Source organism: Anguilla rostrata, chromosome 10 (assembly GCF_018555375.3).
Source record: "Anguilla rostrata isolate EN2019 chromosome 10, ASM1855537v3, whole genome shotgun sequence".
Lineage (NCBI taxonomy): Eukaryota > Metazoa > Chordata > Actinopteri > Anguilliformes > Anguillidae > Anguilla > Anguilla rostrata.
The window spans coordinates 8,522,377-8,545,600 of record NC_057942.1 but is presented as its reverse complement, the minus strand read 5'-3'; the positions used below and the strand labels follow the sequence as shown (position 1 = coordinate 8,545,600).

Below are 23,224 nucleotides of genomic sequence, written 5' to 3'. Positions count from 1 at the left end.
CAAGTGCTTTTTTTCTCCAACTAGTAAATTGTTCTGTACCCCACTGTAGGAACTTTTTCTATTTATCTTCAAATTAATTTGGAGACTCCAGATGTTTTGTATATCAGCTTGCCTCTGTCCAGTATAAATTTTTAAAGATGTATATCCTGTGGACTGTATGAAAGTAATCTGTTAGGTTGCCTGACATCACACCAGAAACCGTATAAAAGATTCCAAGGAAAGATATGTTGCATATGCAATTATTCAAAATCATTACCGTTAAAAAATTAAATTCAATGGCCAGTTGAATTTACTGGCAAAATTAGTTCCAGTTAATGAATTTTGTTTATTTTTAACCATCAAGTTCATATATGCACGTCCCAGAGAGTTGCAGGTTGTGGCATTCGTGGAGAAAGTGTGTAACTATTATGCGAGCTCTGAAATGACTGGAGTTGTCAGGGCAAAGCCATATCCTGTCTTAAAGCACTGTAGGTAAATCGATTGATAAAACAGTGAACGAACACAGTGGAGGGCGGTCTGACCTCTTACCGGACTTTGTTGGGGCCAGAGGCGACGGGCAGATTCAAGGGGACGTTCAGATTGGTGGGAGTCTATGTATCTCTTTCAAAAGGGGCGGGGGTAAAATAAAAGCAAGATTTCTGTCCTGCTGTCTGTCTATGCTCAGGCAATTGCAAAATTACCACCGTTACGGCGACCAAGAGAGCCCAGACAGGAAACTTTGTGGTTTTTTGTTTGTTTCTCTTGAAGAAACAAGAGGGGTATGCTGGTATTTTCAAACTTAGGCTACGCGGTTGATAATCTAGATTTGACTTTATAATCGTCTCTGCACTAACTTTACTTAATGCTATGGTATATCGATATGTGTGGATAGGCAACATAATAACAGACGAGAAGATGTTTAAATTTCGGTAACCCCAGGTTATTATGTGGCGTTTTCTCGAGCCCCGGTGAAGAATACGCATTCACACAGCCCTTGGTGTGAACGCTGCAAACCGAAGACTCGACGGACTGGAGCATCGGTTCGTTGTTCATAAACACTGACATTCTCTCTCCAAGAAACACCACTGCTTTATTGATGCACCCGTTTCAGTGGTGTAACGGTAAGCATTCGATCACTGTCTAGGTTTGTGTTTGTGTTTTCATTTTTTCGGTTGTAGCTTGCTTCGTTTGATGTAGAAATAATTAGGGTTGTCTTTCGGCTGACTGCGTCAAGAGCATTGTTTTATAGGGGGCTTGGGAAATAATCAAGGCTCATATTGGTTAATGTTTCATTTTAATTCAATTCATAATGAAAAATTATCCCCTATTGGCACTCCGTATTTTCTTACATTATGCCAGGGCAGGCTAGCTTTTAATGTCCTACTGTATAGTTGTAGCTATAGCCATAGGCCTAGGTACTCGTGCTTGTATACAGAATCTATATTGATAGCTTAATTTATTGTGTTACTCTACCACGGTTAGCTACTAGGCTTAAATGTTAACAATTTGTATTTTATGGGTCATTCGGTGTCTCATCTTGTTAATATGACAGATGATATCTCACCACATTATTATACACATTGAGACATTTTCTACGTTGTGTTTTTTATGTTTCTAGAAAACTTTTTTTCTATATAACATTGGTAAAAGTAATACGTGTGCAAATAGATCTGATTCCTAATTAACAACTCACATTGAAATGTGAGTTGTTCGTGTGAGTTGTTCATTTGCGTTGTAAATTGTATTTGCCTGGGCTTGCCATTTCATTTAGTTGCAGCGAATAATACAAACGGAACATTGTGTTTTTAAATGTGCTTCTGTATTGGATTTCTTATAAGACAACATTTCCACGTTTAGTAAATCACTTAGGTACACCATTGCATGGGCATCCATATGCTTTTAAACTGGTACAGCATATAATTGACTGGACCACTGAGTGTTTTCTGAGACGTGGGTTGGTTTTTTCGTCTGAGACACACGTATCACCACATTGTATTGCATTTCGAAACGTCATGTCAAGCCTTTTCGTTTCACATGTACGTCGTGCACATGGGAGTTCGGTTATGAGCAGACTGCAGTTGTACTATCCTATCTATCCGAATGGGGTTGGCGTTAAACAGCCGTGCTTACAAATGTGGTTGGATTGTTGACGAAACAATCAATTTTTAATGCGATGGCCATATATTGCCATAACAAAACAAATAATAATAATAAGAAAAATCATTATTGTATTCATCAGTGAGTTTTGTGAAGCGAGTAGTACAGCGGGTCTTAACTAAATATGAGGAGAATGGATTGGTATGCACCTATTTAATAACTTAGTCTGGTTTTGTTTTGTTCGGATTGTTTTTACATTCTGTACATCCTAATACTTTCACCTAGCACTGTCATTTTAAAATGCATTTTTGTATTCTGACCATTTTGGTGAGGAAATTGTAGGCTACTTATTATGACCCATGGCTGTAGTTATTGTCTGTATTACACAATTTGCATTGTAAATTGCATGAAATCTTAACTGGTGTTTGGTCATAGGTTTCTTGGTGCATTGGGGAGTATACTGTAGATACACAGGAAAATACACATACAATGTATCACTGTTTTGGAACAGGACCCATTGTGGGGGACGTTATTCTAGTGGATTTTCCTCCATTCGTTGTTGCGTCTTTGTTATTTTTTTCATATTCACTGTTTTCTGACAGCCAAATATCTGGCCTTGCCGTCGGTGATAAAATCCTGCTTTCTTAACAGATTGAATGGGGGTAGTAAGACTGTACAAAGGGTGCAATTGTTCCAGCTGGGCCACCATTCAGATGGCTAAGGATCAGTTAATCAGGGCACAGAATAATGCTGGAATTGATGGACGATTTAGGAATGTTGATGTAAAATTATCTTCACTGGACTGAAAATCCTGAGACAAACATAATGGCACTCAGTGTGTATATTCTCTATGGATCTATTAGCCTGGCTGCCACAGTGTAAAGATGTACCATTTCCTCAGCCAAGTCAGTGAGCAAGGAACAGAATGACATAATCCTTTATTTGAGTCGATACTGTTGGATTGAATCACCAAATTGTAATTTGTTATGACTGCTTGTAATTGAGAAATTCTTCCAGCATTTAGTGAAAGCAGTAGTATTTTTATGTCCTTATAATTTCATGTTGAATAAATTGAAGGTTTAAGATAAATGGCTGTATTCAATGTATCCTTTGGTGGAATTGCAATTGTTATATTTTGTTTTAGACCTGTGGGATGATTTGGCGCTGACTCTGATAGGATGCTGAGTAAAGCCTTGGATGGCGTCGATTATTGTGAAAATGTCCCTTTTTTTCAGTGTAGCAGGTTGAAATCATGTGAAATTTCAGTGAGGCAAGCAGTCAGATTCAGGTCCCATAGCTTGGAGTGAAGGAATGGAAATTATGCTACTTTGAATATAAAAATAGTAGCATTTTCTTTTGCTAAAGGTTGAAAGGAATGCTATAAGGACAGAAGGCAGACTGTGGTTTAAGAAGTATTCATTCATATTCATATATTCCTTCCCATAGTCCTCTTCTACATGTACAGAGCTGAGAGGAAGCCTGAGTTCTCTTGGGGTTTTGAATCCTTCGTGGAGTATTACAACCGCCATTTCTGGAAGTCAGTTGGCCAGTGCTGCGCTCAGGAAAGGAACTTTCTTTGAAATTTCCAGGAATCCGTTCAAGTTTCCTTTTAAGATTTAAATATATATGTCTGTGTCCTTAGGATGAGCCAAGGCCAACCTGAAACATTATCAGGGAGTCAAAAGAGCTCTTGGAAATAGCTTATCTGATGAAAGCTCTGTGGATGGTGTTGAAGTCTAAATAGGAGAAGATTCTTTTGAAGTCTTCCTTCTGTGTTAATCTCAAGCATTTGCATGAGAGAATTGTGTTTTCACTTTCATCCCAGTGGTGACGAGCCTTTTGTTGAATTAATAACGTCCCTAATGTGGCCAGGAGATGTTCTACTATTTCCCACTAACCAGTCTAAATTATTCATGTTTTATCATGGTAAATGGTTTTCTCTTGAAGTACAATGCTTGAAAGATTGAGGGGGTGGTCCTCGACGGGAGATTCGGTTGTACCTTTTACACGTCTGCTGGGCCTTTTATGCTGAAATTAGTGTTTTTATGCGGCACCATTGTCTAGTAGCTGAAAAGTGATGTAATTCGGCTGTCCTGATTTTGTGCCATGCATAATATTTTGCAATGAAATTACCTCGCAGTTCACCAGAGTGACCGTTGAGAGCTTAAACGGCAATGCTTAAAGGCAGGTGTTTAATTGTTGAACGATGTGTTATGATTATAAGCATAATTTTATTTTTGTTTTTCACACTGGAAAGAACTATGACTGGTGGTTATTGCTCATTGTGATTCACCTGCATGATGGAGGAGTATTTAAGCCTGATTTGTGGTGTTTTTAAAATTTTTTAAATGGTTAGAAAAATGGTGTATCACAACCCAAATGTCCTATTCCGAATGCACAGACAATGTGGCCAAGCCAGTGGTATTTGCCAGATGAGATTAGCAGCTTAAGTGAGCATTAATCGGGAAATGAAATAGTGGTCATTTGTAATGCATTTTGCAACAGATTGACGGAGGCATTTGTTAAATAACGACAAACGGAAACCCTACCCGCCTGGTTCCTTGGCACCCCCACCCCAAATTTTCTGAACACAGATACACATTATCTTGTTGGTTGAAAATGTACAGATACGGTTGTCTCTGCACAGAGTGTAGAAATGTAGTAAAATGAAGGAAACGTGGATTACAGGTTAGGCTGGAGTGATTCACTGAATGCCACAGAGCAGTGTCATAGCCTATGGTGTTCACTTACATAATCCATGGGAAGGTGATTACATCTTCCTTGAAATTCCATTGTAAATGATAGCCGTGATGTGGCCGTCTGACTAATCTAAGAAACCGAATGCAAAATTGTTTCTCTTAGAAAGGTTTGAAAATAGATCTGTGTTGGCTAGCCCCCGAAGACAAAAAAAAAAAGTGCACAGCTTGAGTGTAGGGTAGGCAGGTGTTGTGTAGTGATGTATGACTACAGCTATAACTGGGTTGGTCCTTTTTTCATGTACTGTAGGAATAGTAAGGACAAAAATGAAACTGGTTTAGAATAAATGCAACATATTTTTACATAAATGTACAAATACGTGTACTGCTTTTATTATGTTGACATCGTAGTCCAAAGGTGAGGCCTTTCTCAGGACTTTAGACCAGCAAGGTGGCTATGCATCTTTAACCCTTTTTTGGAATGTTTTTTCAAAATTACAAGTCAGTGTTCTGGAACTCCATTGCTTTCAATTACCAGTAGTGATTGCTACATCAGCATTAGAATGTTCATGTGCTCACATTAGTGATGGAGCATATTTTTTTTGGAAATCCAGTAAATTTCCACTTGGTTTGATTGATTTTTAGGCTAGCTCAGATATTGGGAGCTTATCCAGCTCTTAAAATGGATAAGGGTAGAACCCGACCTCTTGAGTTACAGCCATTCGTGATTCATTCTTATGGCAGTCTGGTATTTTTCATGGCTTACCATCTGGTCATCAACAGTTAGTGCAGGGTGTTCTGGCCTTTAATTAGGAGAGCTACTTCAGACACGGAAAGTTATTTCCGACATTTATGTTCCCATTCCAATTCTGATTAAGGCTAAAAATTGAAAGCGCAAAACATGAAAACATAATTTAAAAAAAAGAGAGAAACACAAGGTAGAGAAGCCAGTGCAAACTGAAACATAAATTCAGAAAATTACAGCAATGTAATCAACTCTAAATTGCAGAATTAAGTCGTCAACATTGGCCAAGACTGTAACTCAAGACGCTGAAGGAAACAACACATTAACCTTTAAAGGCGGAAAAATTCATTTTCTATTTTTTTGGAAGCGCTGGGGCTCTGTTGTTGTTCTGACTTTAAGGGTGTGGTATTGCAGCTGGTCCGGCGTTGCTTAAAGGGCTTCTGCCTCTAACAGAGGCTCAGAGGGGATCAGTGATCTGGCTACTCGAGTCGCTGCAGGACAAGGAGCTGAGCAAGGGCTTTCTGTCCGTCCTCGGGCCCTGCTGCCACGGCAACGCTGGGCCCGCTGGAGACAGGGAGTGCCAGTCGGTGGTCCCGCGGTGTTGTTTTCCTAGACATACAGAGCATCGTCTCATCGACGGGTCCCGAAGACCTGACTCCTACCCCCCCACCCCTCTGTGCGTGTGGATGCTGCTGGTGGTGTGATGTTAGCTGGGGTCTGCAGGGAGGGGCGCCTTGCCATCAAAGTTCTTTACAAAAGGCAGAGGTGGTATAGGTCGACTCTGGAAACAACCATAAAAAACTCTTGTAGATGGGACAGTTGAACTTAAGTTGTAAATCAATTGCAGAATACATCAACTTCCGCCTCATGGTATTAACATTCTTAGTCCATTAATATCTGAATGGCTGAATAAAGTTGCCCTACTGCTGGGCCACTAAAACAACAACTGACGTCAAGCTCCGCCCCCTTCATGACAGCATCAGAACGCATTGCATCTTTGCACACAAAGTCAAGCTGAGGTTGACAGAGGAACATTGATACTGTGGCTTTTAGGTCGCCTTGGTCCAGTGCTAGAGGGCCATTGTGATGTCACTGTTGTGGCAGCAAAGGCTGCAGTAACAGAAGAGGAAAAGAGTGGCATGTCCTAACAATGCAGCACACAAACACACACAAGCACCCACACAGACACACACACACACACACACACACACACACACAGAGGTGCCTGTGTGTATTGTAAATGACAAACAAACGTGTCATGTCCTATTCTTTGCGCCTACACAGCAGTGTTTTCTTTTTGCAAACTTTTTTTAAAAGCTCTGCTTTCTTCTTTTATTTTTATTATCACTTTTCCAGGAGCTTTCGTTCACTGGCGAATTTCATCTGGGGTCACTGATTGAGTCACCTAAGTACAAACTCAGAAGATACTAGAATTAATGTGAGGGCAGGGCCATGCCTCACCTACAGCCTTCTCTTTACCCCCCCCCCCCCTTTTATATAACACTTTAGATTAAATCAGTCTATATGCGGGGTCAAGAACCAGTGCAGATTAGTCAGTCCTGGGCAGTAATGTAATATCAGCTGAAGGTAATGGCACAGGGTGTGAGGAGCTGAGTGTCCAGTGGCAATTTCCGCTCAGTAGAATCGGTCATGCCGGGAGCGGACTAATTTGACATGGAAGGTCACACCTGATGAAGTGGCTCCCATTGTGTGTGGAAATCGAATTATGACATAATGCTCTTGAATAGACCTATTAAATTTGAAATACTGGATGTATTATTATTATTATTATTTTTTTAAATTTACATTGTGGGGGTGGGTGTTGTGATTTGATTGCTCATGTACTGTGAGTAATTGTATCGTTTTAACATCACAGGTTGTTTTGGCCGTGTTAAACCTTTCACGTTCCTGTGTTCTGTGCCCACAGCTTTTGACAGTGTTCCCCTATGAACCCCTGTGAGTTAGAGAAGAACAGGTGAAAGGGGCCATGCTTGTTTTTTTTTTTTTTCCCCCAGTGGCTTTGTGGCTAACCCTATGAGACCCAGTGTTGCAAAACATTTATTTTCAGGCATTCTAGGGGCACCTTTTTTGCACATTCAGTTCACCATTCAATTCCCAGTTCCTTTGGCCCTATATAACATTTCAGCAGCATATTTGGAATGAAACATTTTCAGCTGTTTGTCAGAATGTCTAGAGCACACACAACATAGGCTTGGAAAATACATCAATGTCTGGGGTCTCACAGGGACAAGGGGAGGTTTCTGTAAACTCAGTTTGAGCAGTAACCTGTTTACCTGTGAAGGATGAATTTCTCGCCAGCTTTTGTATCGCATTAGTTTCACCATCACAAAGGGCCACATAAGTGACTGTATTAAGCCGTGTGTGTGTGTGTAGGCCCAGGATGTCCCCATGTGTGACCCAGAACAGACGCGGTTTGTGTTAAGGGCACAGGACGGGACTGAGGACAGGACATGCTGCTTCCCTTAAGCCCTCAAAATAATAAAAGCGGGATCTGCTCGCCCTGAAGGAAGTGGGTATTGCCCTCTCTTCAGCCATCTGTGCCAGCCGTTACGGCAGCGCCCCCACCCTGGAGGACGTGTCCTGACGAGCGCCGCGTTACCATTTTGAAGTTCCCCTCAGACGACGTGCGAACATCACGGCGCGAATGAGGACGGCCGTTAACTTAGCCACTTTGCTAATGGGCGCCCATTTAAAAGAGTCTGGCATTTTAATGGGGCGGGGCGGGGGTTACGTTGTGGCATTTTGACTCCTGTGATTGAGCCCCCCCCCTCCCTTTCCCATGAGCACCCGAGGCTCTGTTCTATGGGCTATGTGGGCCATGTCTGCTTTGAATAATGTTCTCTCCCTCATACCGGTTCCCTCTTCAGCCCTTTTCTTGTTTTCCCTTGTTCAATTCATACTCTCTAACCTTGAGCTTATCTCACATTGCTGCAGTTACTAAAGCACAGCTCTGTTTATGTATTAACCGTCTGCAGCCTGTAATCAAATGCACCAGGCTACTGCTTGTACATGGAAGGTCATCAGGTTTACCGTGTTTCGTATTTGTGGGTTTTTCGTTTGCAGGTGGTATTTGAAACCTTCCTCCCTCCCATCTGCTACACATTCCAACATAATTTGGTGCTTTCAATTAAAAATGACGTTTTGGAAGGATGGGTTCATTGTGTAGGTGTCCAGTAGGCCACGATCCCCGGAGTTGTGTCTGTGGTGGAGCTGTTCGGCTCCAGGGCCACCCGGGGTCCTCTGTGGGCCTGCTTTCCTCTTCTGCGTGGGGGCCACAGTGGAGCTGGGCGGGAGCTGATGGGGAGTCCAGGCTTCCCTCTGTTAGCCAGACTGCTGAGCCCAGCTGGAGCGATGAAGGAATCAGTCGTTCATGTACCCTAATAGTCATGTAAACCTGGTGCGTGGGGTGGGGGGGTGGGGGGGCGGCGGCGGGTTTATTAGTATGTAGGCTTCACAGTGTGAAACCTTCCCTTACATCACCCAAGATACGTTCCTCAATGTATCTGATTTTATGAGCAGGTTCTGTCTGGAGAGTTTGTTGCAGTATTTAGTGTGAATTTCCCCCCTTTTTGAAATCTTTGGTGTCAGCTGGCAGACACTGTCAAATGGCTGACACTGCAATTTGACATTAAGTTTGTTCCACTGTAAATTTGCCTGGGTTAACTTTCAGCCCTGGGATGTTACTGCAGGGACCAGGTCGAGGGGAGGTGAAGAATGTGTACAGCGAGGTTGAAGGGGTTGAGCTCGGGGCAGTGACCAAAGTAGGCCCTGCGTCTCACCCAGCAAAAACAGAACATTCCTTATAGCTGTGTAATGTGTGTAAGAATGGGGAGTGTGCAGACTACTGTCTGAGTGAAGCAGGATCCTGTATCTCACATGGAAGCAATGCTTGTTCCCTTCTTCCCTTCCCTTTCCCTTTACCATCCTTCTTCTCACTGAGTGTTTTTGTATGTTGACGTCGCTTCCATCCGATGTCCCTGATTGCGAGTCCAGTTTAGAAGATAACACGGTTTTCCCATGATGCTGTGGTTTCGTACCTAACTGCGCAAGCACGTCAACAAAACAAGCGTGCATAAGATTATCTTTCTTAATAATCTTATGAACACTGAATGCCTGCTTGCAGACAGACCTGTGCGTCAGTTGATGTCCGTTATTAAGGCTTGCTGCTACCTCCCCTCTGTGCCTCCTGTGATTCACAAGAACCAGCGCATCCACCCACCAGCCAGTGTTCGGATTATCTGTGTCAAAGCGTATTCCTCTGTTTAGCAGCCAGGAAAGTAGGGCTTTGGCACGGAACGAGAAGGTTGGAACGGTTTAACAGAAACACCTCCGCAGACCATGAACCGACCGAAGCAATCTAATGGGCACCTCTGGGAAATCCTTCTCCTTTTCCAATGGAGCGGTAACGGAACTGCAGAAAAGACCCGAATGAACGCGCTCAGCGTGGAATATTCGGCCTGAATCATTGATGTTGATGCAGCTGTTATTTTCAGTCAAGTGCTTCTTCAGGAAATGTAGTCATCTTTTTTTTTTTTTTTTTTAGGAAAAAGAAATAGGAAATCCTTCCAGTTCCTTGCTGTTGCTTTTTTAAAAACTAATCCCCTTTGAAGCCGTAAAAAATAAAACTGGGATGTTTTGCTGGTTTTGGCAGAGTTAAATTGGAACACTTTTAATTCATTGTAGGCGTTGTTTTCTCTTTCTTCTTTATTGGCAAAACTTCACAAATTCGTGCAGCAGTGATCGGCCTCTGATATGGAAATGAGTTGTGTTATTTGTGTCAAAATGCTGCATACATCATCCTGTTAGACTGGGTGGGTGGATTCCTCGTTCACTGGGAGCTAAATGACACTAAAGAAAATCCATTTTTACTTTCTGCAGTCCATTTAAAAATGCTGCATCAAGTCAGGACCAGCTTTATGTCCTTGGACTACTTTCAGCTATTGCTATGCAAAAATACATACTTGTGTTATGTCTTTACTTCTGGATTAATGGTTCATAAAGACATACATAATAAATTCCGTTTTTTTTTTAAATCTATAGTTGTCCAAAGATTATTTTGATGTGTATGATTTGATAATGAAACAGACAGGCATCCACTGAATTAAATCTGCTTCTTTGTGATCAGGAGTCGGGATGTGGCCCTTGGATCAGGTTATGCCCTTTATTAATTGTGGAGATTGTCGCCTGGTAACAATGGTGTCATTTTTATCTACATTCCTCAAGGAACTATTTTGTATCCTTGAACTGAACTTGATGCTTCTTGTTTTATCAAAACACTTGTGAGTGATAGTGGTTTGTAGAATGTTATTATTCCTTCTACTGTCCGTGCAAAGTATTGGCATGTTTGGAAACCCATCCCTGGAGAATGGATTGGGTCACAAGCCATTTCCATAGCCCATGTTTACTCTTCAGTATGTCATTTCTTGGCTGTTCCAGTTGTCAGGGTTATGGAAATGGCTTTAAAAAAAATTCCCGCAAATATTTTGTGTTGTTGCTCGTTAGTTTCCTGCTACTGCCTGGAAAGCCAAATTAATCTGATTCCATGGAGTTCAGTGAATCATCCTGAAGCACTGTTGTGTGTTTACATTAAAAAAGCCCCTCTAATGGTTGCCAATATTGTCTGAATAATGGGCCTGTACTGCGAGTCTGTGCACCATAGATGTCTGTGGCAGATGCCCGCCTCCTGAGCACTAATGAGTAACTGTCTGCCAAGTGCTTCTTCGGTTTTATTCCTCTGGGTTTACCTGACTTTAAGTTTAAACCTGCTTCTTTTTTTTACATTTTTTCTTAACTAGTCAATTATTCAGTTGATATTTTTCTGGCCATTGTTCGTACAGGTTTGCCATTGAAAAGTTAAATCTCAAAATATAAAACACACATGGCAACTGTTTTTTGGTTGTATCTTGTTTGTGAGCATGTGACCCTGTTGTCGTCTGAAATCTCTTTTTATCAAAACGTATGTTCTCAGATATGTTATGATTTCTCCTGACCTTACAGGTATGCGGCTGCAAATGTACCATTGTGTGTGTGTGTATGTGTGCGTGTGTGTGTGCGTGATTGCGTGCGTTTATGTGCGTGTGTGTTTATTTGTTCTCCAATAGTGATGTGTCTTGGTCAATATGAATATGAAGTTGTAACCAAGACACACAAACTCGTAAGAAATGTATTTAAATTAACTCCATTGGTTTAATTGCTAATTGTAAGTTCCCTAGAAATTAATGAAATCAAACCCATTCCTTGTGAACTTCCAAGGAGGAGCTGTGAGGAAATGTTTCACAATGTTACTGGTGCAGCTGGCTGTTTCTATTGAGAACAGGGAGTGGGGTGGAGGGGGGGGGGGGGGCAGGGGATAGAAGCCCGAAGCCCTTGCTGCTGACAATGCAGCTCAGTCTCCTCTGTGTGTGAACGTACACAGAATATATATATATATATATATATATATCTGATCTGCACCAAGGTCACCCGGTCTGCAATGCCCTGCTTTAATGCCTTAAACTCACTCTTCCCATTTTTTGTTGAGGCGTGCGTGTGCATATGTGTGTGCGTGCGTCTGTGTGGGCATGTGGGTGGCTGGTTGTGTGTGGGTGCATGGGTGGTTGTGGATGAGTGGGTGGGTAGGTTGTTGTAGGTGTGTGTGCATGCCTGAGTTTGTGCATGCGTGCCTGCTTTCGTGCGTGCGTGCATCTGTGTGGGTGCGTGGGTGCATGGGTGGCTGTGGATGAGTGGGTGTGTGGGTGGGTAGGTGGTTGTAGGTGTGTGTGTGTGTTTGTGTGAGAGAGTGAGTGCGTCGTGCGTGTTGCGGGAGTGCCGCTGCGGCGTTCAGCTCAGGGGTAGAGCAAGGTTGTGTATTTGGGTTGAGGGAAAGCTCCTTCTCTCCTGTTTGTGGGGAGCGAGCTCTGCTGTGAGGTGTTCTGAAACATCGCCCACGTGTCCTGTCTTACTGGTCAGGGGATTTCATCGGGAGCCCGGGGTGGGGGAACAGAAGATCCCAACGGGTGGGGGGTGGGGGGTGCGCATAACTGAATGCTGATGGTGTAAATGCGTGTGAAAGGCTCTATTCTGTAGGACATGTATTCAGGCTAACTGTGCTGGGCTTTGTCTTTAAGTGTTGAGCATTCTGAGATGATTGCTTTTCACACAGTGTTGTTTCTGTTCAGGGAAAACAGACGCTGCAAAATGGTTTAAGAACGGGGGAAATCGAAAACTCATTTAAATGTCTTTGCCATTCGTTTGTGGCAAAGCACAAGATTGAGGCTAGATTGAGACTCACTATTCCCGTTAGACCACTGTAAATAAGGCCACTAGAGTAGACATTCATTATTCAGAGCTGTGCAGTAAGTACTGATGAACTGCAGGCGTGGAACATTGTTGACCATATGGATTGAAAGTTCGGGAAATGTCAGCAGTTCCCTTCTTGAAACCTAGAGGAGAATCATCAGTGGAGGAGGCAAAAGCATTACTCGTACTGTACACACATACACACACACGCATGAACAGGCATGCACACTAATAAATACACACATGCAGGCAGACATGCACTCACACGCTCATATACACACACATTTTCTAAGAATAATCAGTCTAACTTTTTTCTGCCTTGTAGACAGACAGACAGACAGACTTAAACTATTTGCATGAATTTCAATAGAATGAAATCATGCATGAAAGCACAATACTGCTGTGACTTTTAGAGCTGTAAAACTGACACGGACTCTGCATTGAAAGAATAGCCTGTGTAATGCTGTAATCCTTAGAGATGATATTACAGGAGAAACTCAGGAGAATATCTACATTCTTTATTGATAATTTGAGGAGCAGGACCACTATTGATATGGATTTCCCAAGACAGTAAATTGATCTTTCGAAGTAGAGGTTTGTTCTTTTTTGGTGCATTGTTGAATTCAGCCTCTGTTTTACAGAGTGGAATGTGGAGAAACAAACTGCAGGGTCAGGGAATTATAGGGGTGAGGGGTGCGAATATAACATTTATTTATATAACATTTTGTTATAACGTTTTTTTTTTTGTATTCTACTGCTGTTCAAATATGGAAGACTGTGAATTACTGCATAGTACCTGAACTCTGTTTGATGGTCATCTGACATTTTGAACCCTTGTGCCCTCATCGGGCAGCACCTTCTCTCCCCTGTATCTACAGCAGATGATGTGGTCGAGAGGCCCCTGGACTCTGACCTCCATGAGGAGGCCTGTCCTGCAGTCTGACCCGATGTGGACTCTCGTGTTCCCTGTTTGTTTAGGGTGCTTCTGCGGTCTGGGCCTGATTTACTCCAATAAATCGTGCACGATGCCTCCCATCACCTTCCAGGACCTGCCCCTCAACATCTACATGGTCATCTTCGGGACCGGCATCTTCGTCTTCGTCCTGAGTCTCATCTTCTGCTGCTACTTCATAAGGTGGGGAGCCTCATTCACTGGAAAAATTGTGCATCACGCATGCCTCACTCCAGGTCTTGGATGCTATCCTCTCTTCTTCTGCTTCTACTGTGATATGTGATATCGGAGGGGGATGGGGGGTACGATGCAGTGGAGATTTATCAATAAGATTGCTTTTGCACTGTGGTGATTTTTACTGTTTTTTTTTCTTCCCGGATTATCTTGCACGGCTGCTCGTGTTTGTTTTTTGTTTCTTTCAGTTTGTCTGGATGAACCACTGCATCCCCATAAAGTGCTTTAGCCGTAACAGTTGCTGATATAGAGTAAAGCTTTAGAACAGGTGTGTGTGAAGCAGTGTCTGCAGGTATTTGTGGTTTCAGCCATTTTTCTGACTACCAATCACTGGGAACTATGGGGATTTTTTGGGCGGGTGGCCATCAGTCCCCCCCCCTTCTCCTCCCACAAGGTCAGTGAGCGTGAGGCAGCGTGTGTCAGTGTCTCTCCAGCAGCTCCCCACAGGGAGCAATGGGAGGGGGGGAGTCCTTCTTGTCCTATAGTCCAGTGCTTCTCCCCCAAATGGTGGTACTGAGATTACAGGGAATGCAGTAAAAATCAGGCTATTGGTGCCACAGCAATATCTCTGTACTTTCCAGAACAGAAGTTACTGGTTCTCTATGGCATGAGTTTCCCATTCAAAGACCCAGCTTTTGTGATACGAGTAGCAGTTCCGGGGATTTTCCTTTATCAGTGCTAGTTTGAGTGGCTTTTTAAATGAATGTAGTGCAGCTTAAATTTAGCTCTACTAGTTAAGATATTTTGTGCTACAAGTGCACTCTTGTGTACAAAGCACATGGCATTAAGCTATCAGAATGACCCTGGATGTAATGTTCTATCTCCCTCTCCATGGTTTTCAGTAGCCGAGCTTGCTTTTTTGTGTCAACATGCAGCAAGCTTGAGTGGTGCTGTAGTTGACATGCTGATGTCATCTGGCTAAGATAGCCAATCGCATGCAGAGTTGAGTTTGACATCACTACGAAAGTGTTCCCCTCGATTTTTGGGTCTCTCCTCCTTTCGTGGCCACAGTGCTTTCACCAGACTTGCCCTGGAACTGCCAGCTGCAGCTGTTATAAAATAGTTTTCAGGACAGTGGCTTTGATTTGGAGACTTTAACAAATGTTCTGGGATTTTCTCCATTCTGAGCAGAACAGACACATGATTACTAAAAAAGTTTGTGGTTCTTTTGGTGCTCGGGCAATGCTCAAACCTTCTCAAGGTTTCAAATCATCACTCCTACAACAGTAGTCCTGTTAACATAATTGTCTGCTATAACAGTCAAGCTATTAAAGATGGTATACAATTATTAACATACAGCAAATACACTGTATGACCAAAAGTATGTGGAAATCCCTTGGTCTGGGGCTGGTTTTCATGGTTTTGCCTGGGCTCCTTAGTTCCAGTGAAATGTTAATTGCTACAGCATGCAATAACATTCTAGACTATTCTGTGCTTCCCCAGTTTTAGGAAAGCTCTTTCCTGTCTCAGCATGGCAGTGCCCCCGGGCTCACTGGGAGGTCCATATAGAAATTGTTTTGTTGAAAATGGTGTGGAAAAACTTGCCTGGCCTACACAGAGCCCTGACCTCAACCCCATCAAACACCTTTGGGATCAATTGGAAAGCCAACTGTGAGCCAGACCTAATCGCCCAAATGCTCAACCTCACTAATGCTCTTCTGGCCGAACGGGAGCAAGTTCCTGCAGCGGTGCTCCAACATCTAGTATAAAGCTCATTCCCAGAAGAGTGGAGGCTGTGCTATATTAAAGCCCATAATTTTGTGTGAGATGTTGGATGTCAGGTGTCCACATACTTTTGGCCGTGTAGTGTACTTTATGTAACAGCGGTCAGTCGACCATCTGTGTTCTATTTTAGGTGTGGGCGTCAGGGTCTGTCTTGGTGGCCTAAGCCTCCTGGTCAAGGCTGCCGTTTGAGTGGGGGGGAGTGGGGGGGTAGGGAGTGCACACAGCCTCAGAGTAAAGCACGCTTCCTCAGGCCTTAACTACTTCCCAACTCAAACAATTGGGAGCAGATCTTTATCGGCGGCCTCGGTTCCCGCTGTTATTTTTGGGTCCTGGCTGTGCTCTTTTTTTTCTGCTGTGAACACAGAGCTCTCTTCGTTCTCTTGTAATTTTTTTTGTTTTTTTTTGTTAGCTGAGAGCAGCCTTGTTCGTCATCGGAACAATTCTGCATGACAGTGACCCAGAGAGTTTCTAATGCTGATATAATGGCTCGTTTTTGGAAAGCGGCAGACGTCTGGGGATCCCGGAAGATTGCAGGGTTATTTGAGGCTTGTGGCTGCCATATTTATGATTGAGTAAACTCAAGTTCATTTTATTAGCTACAAAAATTAATCTTTATTGCAGGAACCTCTTTAATGATACTTACTTGCTCAATTGAGAGCTATGGTGCATCCATAAGATTTTAGTCGTGTTCGAGTTACAGATATATTATACAATAAAACTATAATTTCCACACTTCAGAGTCCTTTACAGAGTTCATATAACAAGAAAATCATTATATTAGCTGTAACTTTACTTGGACAGACAGTACTAGTTCTGTCACATTTTTCTCAGTTTGACCGTGATGCGTGCTCTATCTCCCGCTCGGCCCATCTCTCTGTAATTGCCGCTATATTGAGCTCTGCAGCCTATCAGTCCCAAGGACTTCAAATATAATTCCCAACTGCCAGCGTGCTTCTCTTCTCATCTCATCTCTCCTGGAGTCTTGGAGAAAGCGTGCTTTTAAGTCATTGTCGTATAATAATAAAAATATATATATATATATAAAAATATAAATAATATCTCCATATCTTTTATATCTTTATTTGCATGCATATTCTCATGAGATGAATGTAGGTCACCACAGGAGACCGTCCTCCATTTAAGGCATTTGTTGTCCAAAGAGGAATTTTGTGCTTGGGTCTTCCATGTATATTCCTGTCCTTTAATTCTTAATCACAGGATAGTTTCCGATCTCTAAGTTTGGTCTTAGGTGTGATTCAGATTGATTTCTGTTTCATGAGAACTGGGTTTTATTTACATATATATATATATATATAAACTCCCACCATTTCATTAAAATGGAAATTGATTACATTTTTTAATATACATATTATTCTCACCCTTCTTTTTTATGTAGTTCACTAGGTGTGTAAGGATCCTAGACCAAGAGATGTGGTATCTGGCTCCAAACAGCAAAATGTAGTGGAAGTATTTTATATAAACCATTACCTACAGTGAGAGTGAGGCCTGCTTTCAATCACTGTTAGGTACAGTGTCTTCATGGTGCAAATTGGACACCAAAAACGGATTTCAGTTTTAATCTTTATCAGTTTGCATCTGCTAAATGCCTGTAGCGTAATTGTGTGCTTGCTTAAGATACTTCCATATGCTTCCCCCTCTGGCTGTTACCGACAGACGTGCTTAATGTTATGGTCCGCTTATAGAAACCTGTGCTTATTCAAATGACTCTGTGGTGAATCATGCAGGGGGATCTTAATATTAGTAACAGAGCCCAGACCCACAAGCTCTCAGGTGACTCATATTGCGTGTGTAGATGTTTTTTTTCCCTTTCATTCAAAGAAACATGCTTGCTTCATGTTATAAAGTAAGCATGCTAAAATGTACAGCTGAGTGCCTAAAATGTCAGTCTATAAATCAAATAAAAATGGTATTAAATGTTGAGCATTCATTTATTTAAGCATTGAGATAATGTTGTTAATGGAATCATGATAAACCGACAGCATGTTCAGATTTAGCTGGCTAACTGCATGCTGAATAACAAAAGCAAGGGAAATAAACAGCAGAAGTGAGCAGTAAGGCATATTACACATGCAATGGTCCATTGTGATGAAAGCTTGATTCCAGAAGATTTTTTAAGAGGTCAAAGAGTGGATGAAATGAAGAGAAACTCTTATTTCATTGCAAAAATGAGTCTGTTTCATGGTCAGAATGAAGTGGTTTGTAGTTATTGGGAGAATCAATGAGCCATAGAGGTAGGATTAGCTGGAGTACCTTGCCCTCGATTCCTGAGAAACTGGCAGAAGAGAACAACAGCAGGCTGCAAACCTTTCATCGGGCTGCACCTACCACACAATCCATGAGTTATTCTAACCGTTACAACCGTGGATTTGGAGAGGCGTTCTGAGTTCACGACGGTGCTGCTGCTCTATATGCTCACTACCCAGCAGCCAGGAAACGGTGTCTGTTACGGGGGAGATTCCAAGCAGGGGAGCCAGAAGTCAAGCAGAGGGGATAATGTCAAGACTTTCCCATCTGCAACTATGTCAGTGTGAAGGCCCCACAATTTAATTGCCTGACTACAGCCTGTTTGCAAAAAAAAAAAAAAAAAAAAAAGGATTTTTAAGTAAAAAGCAGAACAATATCTTGTGCAACAAGCAGGTCCCTGATGAAGAAAGAGGTGTGGTGTCATCATTACAGTGTTGTCACTTGCTCAAGTGTGCGTTCTCTCACATAGCTCTTGCGCATAGCAGCCTTTTCACTTTTTAAGTGTGTTGCCATCCCATTTTCAGGAACCGTTTGTTTCGTGGTAATTAATCACTTTCCATCTTGTTCTGTTCGTTAACAGCAAGCTGAGACACCAGGCCCAGAGCGAGAGGTTTGGATACAAAGAGGTGAGCTACAAAGGTGTATTAAATCTCTTATACCCCATACGTGGTTAGGAACTTCATGATGGGTGGAAGTAATTACTATAGATTCTTAAAATCTTTACACACATACATGCTTGCGTATTTTCTAATGTAGGACTTATTGATAATATCCCAGGTTTGGTCTTTCCCTGTGTTACTCTTCAGCTCCTGAGTAAAGAGGCTGCCCAGTGCCCATACTGTGTTCTATTGGCAGTTTGTTTCCGCAACTCTGTGGTCTCATTGCTTTTCTGTTGTAACACCCTTGCCACCCGCAAAACCATAAATTCCTCCAACTGCCAAATAGATTGAGTCTGCCCTCTGCGCAAACTATGTGCAACTGATGTCAAGACTGACTGTACTGATCTGATATGAAAAGTGATGTCGCCACTTTTTTTAATGGTAGGTAACACTAATAAAGATTTTTTTTGCGTTTGATATTTAGGTGGAGCATGTCTTTGCGTTCATTTTCTAACACACAAATCTCTCTGTACAGGTTATATTAAAAGGAGATGCCAAGAAACTACATCTTCATGGGGTAAGGATGGCATAATGTGCTTTCATGTCACTTGAAGGAAATATTTGACAGTAATATTTAACAAGAGGGAACTGTCAAGTTTGATGCATTTTCTCTTTTAAAATTTAAATTAGACTCAGTCCTAGTCCAAATTAAAATTTGTCGGTTTTATTGTAATTTGTAGTCTCTAGATCTATGCAAGTTGATGGTAATCAGTGTACACACTGAATAAATTATGATAAAGTTAAACACCGGAAAATATGTTCTGTCTCCCTGTCTCTGTGTCTCTGTCACAATCGCAGCAGACGTGTGCCGTGTGCCTGGAGGACTTCAAAGTGAAAGATGAACTGGGAGTGTTGCCATGCCAACATGCCTTCCACAGGAAGTGAGTTGTGAATGAGAGCACAGGAGAGGAGTGCTGTGGCTCTGGGGTTTATAATGGCCGCAGTGTGAATACTGAGGTCTGACTGATTGTTCCCCCAGAAAAATCCTTCATCTCTTATATCTGTGGCATTTTGGACATGATAATACATAACACAGTGCGCAGTGCACACAGTCTCATTACAGTACTAAAAGCATTCCTCCACAAAGGGTTCTGAAAATGAATATAGCAGTATGTGTAGTATGAAGAACTGGGTTGAAAACAAATGGTCTCTAAATGTCTTTGAGCATACATTATTAATATAGACCATTTTGAGGGGCGATATAGCTCAGGAGGTAAGACCGATTGTCTGGCAGTCGGAGGGTTGCCGGTTCAAACCCCGCCCTGGGCATGTCGAAGTGTCCTTGAGCAAGACACCTAACCCCTAACTCCTAACTGCTCTGGCGAATGAGAGGCATCAATTGTAAAGCGCTTTGGATAAAAGCGCTATATAAATGCAGTCCATTTACCTTGTGTCTCTTTTTATGGAATCTTCATGTTCCCTGTTATGTTTCTGAGTCATTTTTATTTTCCTGTTGGAGAGAGACATGTTTTTCCTCTTGTGTTCAGTCAATGTTGGGAACGCATTCATTGACAAAGTCGTGGTTATGGCACCTGTCAGTGGTGGGAGAGCTGTGTGGTCTCATGCCCCCTTCGTGGCCAGTCTTTGAGAGAGTGGCTGAATGGAGCGAGAGATGTGTCTCGTTGTGAAAGCGAGATGTGGTATGGTGAAAGAGTGCAGGACGGTGTTCAAACTGCGTGGCTCTCTCGTCTGACTCGTCTGTGCCCTGTGCCCGTAGGTGTCTGGTGAAGTGGCTGGAGGTGAGGTGCGTGTGCCCCATGTGCAACAAGCCCATCGCCGGGCCCCCAGAGCAGCACCAGAGCATCGGGACACTGCTGGACGAGCTGGTGTAACCCCCGGCAACACCTCGCCCCCCCACCCACCCCCCGCCCCGCAGTGGAGAAAACTCTGCCCGAGACATGATGAAGTGAACCGGCACTCCTCGGCCCACCCACACACCCTTCTGTCGGCCATGACCCGCGTCTGTCTCAGAAGGACCTGCTACAGGTTCACAACAAAGCAAAAATGAAACGCTCAGAAAAGCATAACAGTGAGGGAACTCCTCCCCCACAATGAGACAGACAGTGGATCTGAGAGCCAGACTTAGTGGTGTAAGAATTGGGTGTGAAATGAGGGGGCTGGTATTTTTTGCGTTCAGCGTGCGTATGTATGACACACTTTATGTATGTGGGCTGGAGGTGCCAGGTTTGATCCAAAGTGAGGGTTGCTTTTCCATTTTGTTATTTATGAGAAATGGACCGGGGCTAATGCTGATGAACCTGAAAAAAAAAAATGTTTACAAGATCTTCTAGCACAAGCTATTCCGCATCAAAGCAAAGTGTCTTCAAATTTATGAAGCCTTTTTGTTTGATAGCCCTTAAAACCAACAATTTTATTTTACATTCAGATTATAAATCTGACTGAAATGCAAGCCAAGTGGATACTTTTGCCATCTCGGTTGCTTACTGAGACTTACATTTTTACTGAAGGTAAACGTTCAGATTTACATTTTTAGAGTTTCCTGCATTTGCACTGTAAATCTTCCATGTGTCCTTGTGATAAACCTGCAGCCAGTGTTCCATGAATCCTATGAAGTGTTTTCAGGATAAAGTCACAGTAAAAAAAAAAGAAAATAAAAAAAGCCATGGGCACTCTATCCAGGGTCCTGTATGTGGTGCACACTTATTCCCTTGCACTCTGATTTAAAGTGAAGGGACCGTAGTTGAAGCTTGCCTTGAGGTTCTGTGACATTTCTAAAGGGGACATAAGACTGCGGTCTCTGAGACCTGGTGGTGTAAAAAGAGGGATGAGGTCAGTGTGAGCGTTGTCAAAACTGGCTTTTGTATCAGTACTTCATTTTGATGTTAACTATCTAAATGTTTTGTTCTCAATGTCACCCTGTAGTTTTTCATGGTCAAATGAGTGAATATTCTTGAAGTCACTGAAATGGCTGATAAGCAAACACTGCCCAGACTGAACACAACACTGAGCACATGAATCACTGTTTCTAAAGGCTGTTTCTGCTGTTACCCGAGTTGTAAGTTAGGTGGTGTATTTATATGTTATTAAAGGATGACTTTACTTGCCTTGCCTTGTACATTAGCAACCTTCAGAATGAACTGTTTTATACGCGGTTGCTTACAGCAGCGTGGTCAGAATCAGAGATCAGTTGGTTGAGAAAATGGAAAGTTAATTAAAAGGAATGTACTTAAGCCATTGGAATAACGGATTCCTTCCATCTCATTCTGAACTGTACTCCTTAAAGAACAACCAATGGGAATGTGAATTCATAAAAAGACCAGATAATTGAAAGTTAATTAAGTATATGGAGGTACTGACCAGTGGCTAAACTGCCAACCACAGTCCTGGAGGGGGAAAAGTGTCTTCTATTTAGCTTTATTTTCCAGACCTGTACATAATTGTACCTTTTTAATCATAAAATTATCATACCTGGTATACCAAGTTGTTTAGGATTTGCAGAAAACCCAGAAAATATGCAAGATTGTGATTCCCCATGAATGTGGTTGGTCCCTTCAAAAGGCAGCGACACTGATCAGCACCGTGACATGTGCATATGTACTCGGAGATGTCAAGGAAAATGGCAATATCCACCAGCAAAGTGCCTGAAGTTTATAATGCATGCATTTTTGATTCCACCTTATCTGGCCATACAGAGAAATAAAATGGAAGACTGCGAAATGTTTTTGTGCTTTGTTGAATTCAGTTACTCGTGTGTTTCTTCTGAATTATTTAACCAGGGTGGTTTCCTCCAAACTCATCATTTCAAGTTGTAAAATCTTATTGTTTTCTTTTTCTTTTGCATTATTGCCATGGGAAATTTTCGAAAAAGTAGTTCATTTTTCCAGTATCAGATGTTCTCTAACAAATTTGATTTTGACAACCATCCTTTATTGATTTACTGACCAAGGAATAGTAAAATAATTTCTTCTCTTTTATCTTGGCTGTTAAAAATGTGGATATTTCCACTTTTTAAATTTTATCTCCCCTTTTGGATGCATCTTCATCCTTATATTTGTTTTCAGTTTTGGCGGAAACAATGCATTCATTGAAAGATAAAGGGGAACTGGAAAAGCACGATTCAAGACATTCTTTGTGCCTTGACCAACAGCAACATTGAAAATGGTTGGAAATTATTTCCTGGAAATGCAGCTTTTGTAATCTGTAATCTTACTATTTTGGACTCTTTATAAGCAGTACATTAATAATTTACAGGTAAATTATTATGCTTTTTTGTGAGGAAAAAAAACAATCTCTCAATCTGTTTTTCAATTAAAGGGAATTCCGATAACATTATGTTTTTAAAAGGATACAAAGGCAGGAAATTAAGGAACATTTCTGTGGTGACAGTCTGAATTCAGTGGTGCCATGAATATGACAGGATGTCTGACAGCTACATTCAACAGTACTTTTCTTCATAACCATCTGTCTAGTTTGCTTCACTAATCCCAACCTGGATGATGTTTCCTGAAAAGACTAACTGGAAAAACTGCTTCGCTTGCAATCGACTCCAAGCAAAATATAAAGACAATTTAAATGACAAATTTTTTTTTTTTGCAATTTGCCACACACTTCT

General features: G+C 42.1%; 1 protein-coding gene across 3 annotated transcripts; it reads left to right on the top strand.

Moving 5' to 3' along the window:
• Positions 1-115: 115 nt before the first annotated feature.
• Positions 116-22,333, top strand: rnf122 (ring finger protein 122). Of its 3 annotated transcripts, XM_064353807.1 has the most exons (7): positions 116-1,100; positions 9,209-9,299; positions 13,795-13,951; positions 18,573-18,618; positions 19,127-19,168; positions 19,450-19,532; positions 20,369-22,333. In XM_064353807.1, the coding sequence occupies exons 3-7, from the start codon at positions 13,842-13,844 to the stop codon at positions 20,481-20,483; spliced, it is 396 nt and encodes a 131-aa protein (XP_064209877.1). In that variant the 5' UTR covers positions 116-1,100; positions 9,209-9,299; positions 13,795-13,841; the 3' UTR covers positions 20,484-22,333. The 3 variants fall into 3 exon arrangements, with proteins under 3 accessions (XP_064209877.1, XP_064209876.1, XP_064209875.1); XM_064353806.1 differs by lacking the exon at positions 9,209-9,299 and having other exon boundaries at positions 19,453-19,532; XM_064353805.1 differs by lacking the exon at positions 9,209-9,299 and having other exon boundaries at positions 593-1,100.
• Positions 22,334-23,224: the final 891 nt, after the last annotated feature.